The sequence below is a fragment of the Fulmarus glacialis genome, unplaced genomic scaffold, assembly GCF_000690835.1.
Source record: "Fulmarus glacialis isolate BGI_N327 unplaced genomic scaffold, ASM69083v1 Scaffold38047, whole genome shotgun sequence".
Classification (NCBI taxonomy): Eukaryota; Metazoa; Chordata; class Aves; order Procellariiformes; family Procellariidae; genus Fulmarus; species Fulmarus glacialis.
In genome coordinates, this window is record NW_009221973.1 from 1 (window position 1) to 2,174 (window position 2,174).

The 2,174-nt window shown below is 63.2% G+C and overlaps 1 protein-coding gene across 1 annotated transcript; it reads left to right on the forward strand.

The window, feature by feature from the left end:
• Nucleotides 1-195: 195 nt before the first annotated feature.
• ACOT8 (acyl-CoA thioesterase 8) lies at nucleotides 196-1,672 on the forward strand (the record flags this gene model as incomplete). Its single annotated transcript, XM_009581311.1, has 4 exons — nucleotides 196-421; nucleotides 671-828; nucleotides 1,230-1,421; nucleotides 1,520-1,672. Coding segments are annotated over 4 exons (695 nt in total), but the record flags the coding sequence as incomplete, so codon positions are not given.
• Nucleotides 1,673-2,174: the final 502 nt, after the last annotated feature.

Consider the following 2,174-nt stretch of genomic DNA (forward strand, 5'->3'; position numbering starts at 1 on the left):
CGGGGCTGAGGCCCGCAGGAGTGAGCAGGTGCCACCATCACGGCTCCAGCACAACAGAGAGAGGGCGTGCGTGGCACTGCCAGCTCAGGGCACAGCAGGTTCAGCCTGCCTGACCCCAGTGCTCGGCCTCTGTCAGTCAGGTCCCCTCTGTGGTGCGTGGTGGCCCAACGGCAGAACGTCGCTTTTCTATCCCAGGGGACCCCAAGGTGCCAGTGCTGTACGAGGTGGAGCGGACCTCTACAGGGAAGAGCTTCTCTGTTCGTTCCGTAAAGGCCATCCAGCATGGAAAGCCGATCTTCACCTGCCAGGCCTCCTTCCAGCTCCCCCAGGAGAGCCCAGTGCAGCACCAGTTCACCATGCCTGCCGTGCCGCCCCCTGAGGAGCTGCTGACGCAAGAGGAGCTCATCCAGAAGTTCCTGCAGTGAGTGAGGCGGAAGGGACACGCCAGGGATGCCCTTCTCTGCGGCTGGGGCTTAGGGAGGCGGAGGGATGGGGGTGACTGCCTGAGGAGTTCCCAAATACACCTGGGAGGGGAGTATAGAAACAGGACAGGACAGGACAGGAGCCTGTCTTTCTATGTGGCCCTGGGTCCCTGGGCTGAAGCCGCTTCCAGCAGGACGTGCCCCTGGCCTGCCTGGCATTAACCTCGCTTCTCTGTGTTGGTCTACAGGAATCCTAACTTGGCGGAGAGATACAGAAAGCATCTCAACAGGATTCAAGCCGAAGATGTGCCGATTGATATCAAACCCGTGAACCCGCCAGATGTATTCTGCTCGGAGCCGCAGGAGCCAAAGCAGCTCTTCTGGGTGCGAGCACGAGGCTACATAGGTGGGTCCTGCCAGGAGGGTGGTCCAGCTGCCTCACAAGCCAAGGGCTCGGGCTCAAGCTCGTGCTCATGCTGTAGAGCTTGCTTGTGGTGGAGTGGGCTGAGGGTTGTGATTCAGAGGCTGTCTGCGCCCCAAGGCTGTGGGGAAGCCTGGGGATTTCAAGGCTGAAGTACAGGTGTGGGTGCCGGAGCACGAAGTGATGCCCATGTGCTGTGCTCAGCCTCGGCAGGCTTTCCCCGGGGGGCATGGCAAAGGGAGCGGGTCTGAAGGAGCATCTCAGCTCTGCTTGGCCAGCAGCAGATTCTTGGGGAAGCAGAGCTCTGGGGCTTTGCCTTGCGCTACGCGCCCAGGCTTGTCCCACGGCCACCCCGTGGGGGACAGGCAGTGCTGGTTGCTTTGCAGGAGAGACTGACATGAAGGTGCACTGCTGCGTGGCTGCCTACATGTCCGACTACGCCTTCCTGGGCACGGCCCTGCTCCCGCACCGGCAGTACCGCATCAAGTTCATGGTGTCCCTCGACCATTCCATGTGGTTCCATGCACCCTTCCGAGCGGACCACTGGATGCTGTATGAGTGCGAGAGCCCCTGGGCTGGTGAGTCTCACCGCGTTCCCCGGGGACACGTGCGGCAAAGACCAGCCCTGCCCCTCCCAGGGAGCGGTGGGCCGCGGTCTGACAGGTGCTGTCTGCAGGCGGGTGCCGGGGACTGGTGCAGGGACGGCTGTGGCGCAGGGACGGGGTCCTGGCTGTCACCTGCGCGCAGGAAGGAGTCATCAGGGTGGAGCAAACGCAAAACCAGAGCAAGCTCTAGCTGAGGAACCCCCGCGGGCTGGGGCTCAGGCATGCCGAGGGAGGGACCCCAGGACCAGAACAGATGCGGGCAAGGCGGGACCTGGCCGGCAGCAGGAAGGAGCCTTGAAGGACACCGGGCTGGACCCAGCACTGTGGGGAGTGCTGGTGCCAGAGGCCCTCTGCGATGGATGGGGACCCGCAGAGGCATCTGCTGTGACCGACTGCCAGCTGCACAGCACGTAACTGCACACTATGATCGCCCACCCTTCACCTGCCTTAAATAAAGCCATCAGGTGAACAGCTGGGCTCTGTCCCCTGGAGTTTGTCCCCTTGGCCCCTGTGATTGTGCTCGCCAGAGGGAGCCTCTCCTGGCAGGGGGAGGGTGGGCAGTGCCAGGGGTGCTGGGGGCCGGCTTTGCCTCCGCAGCAGGCTGGGTCGCAGGAGGGGAAAGTGCTACTGCGGCACATGTGGCTTCCCCTTCTCACTTCTGCCCTCCTCTGCCCTGGTGCGTCAGTCGCTGCTTCTGCTTGCCCTCGGTCTCCTCTCCAGGGCCGG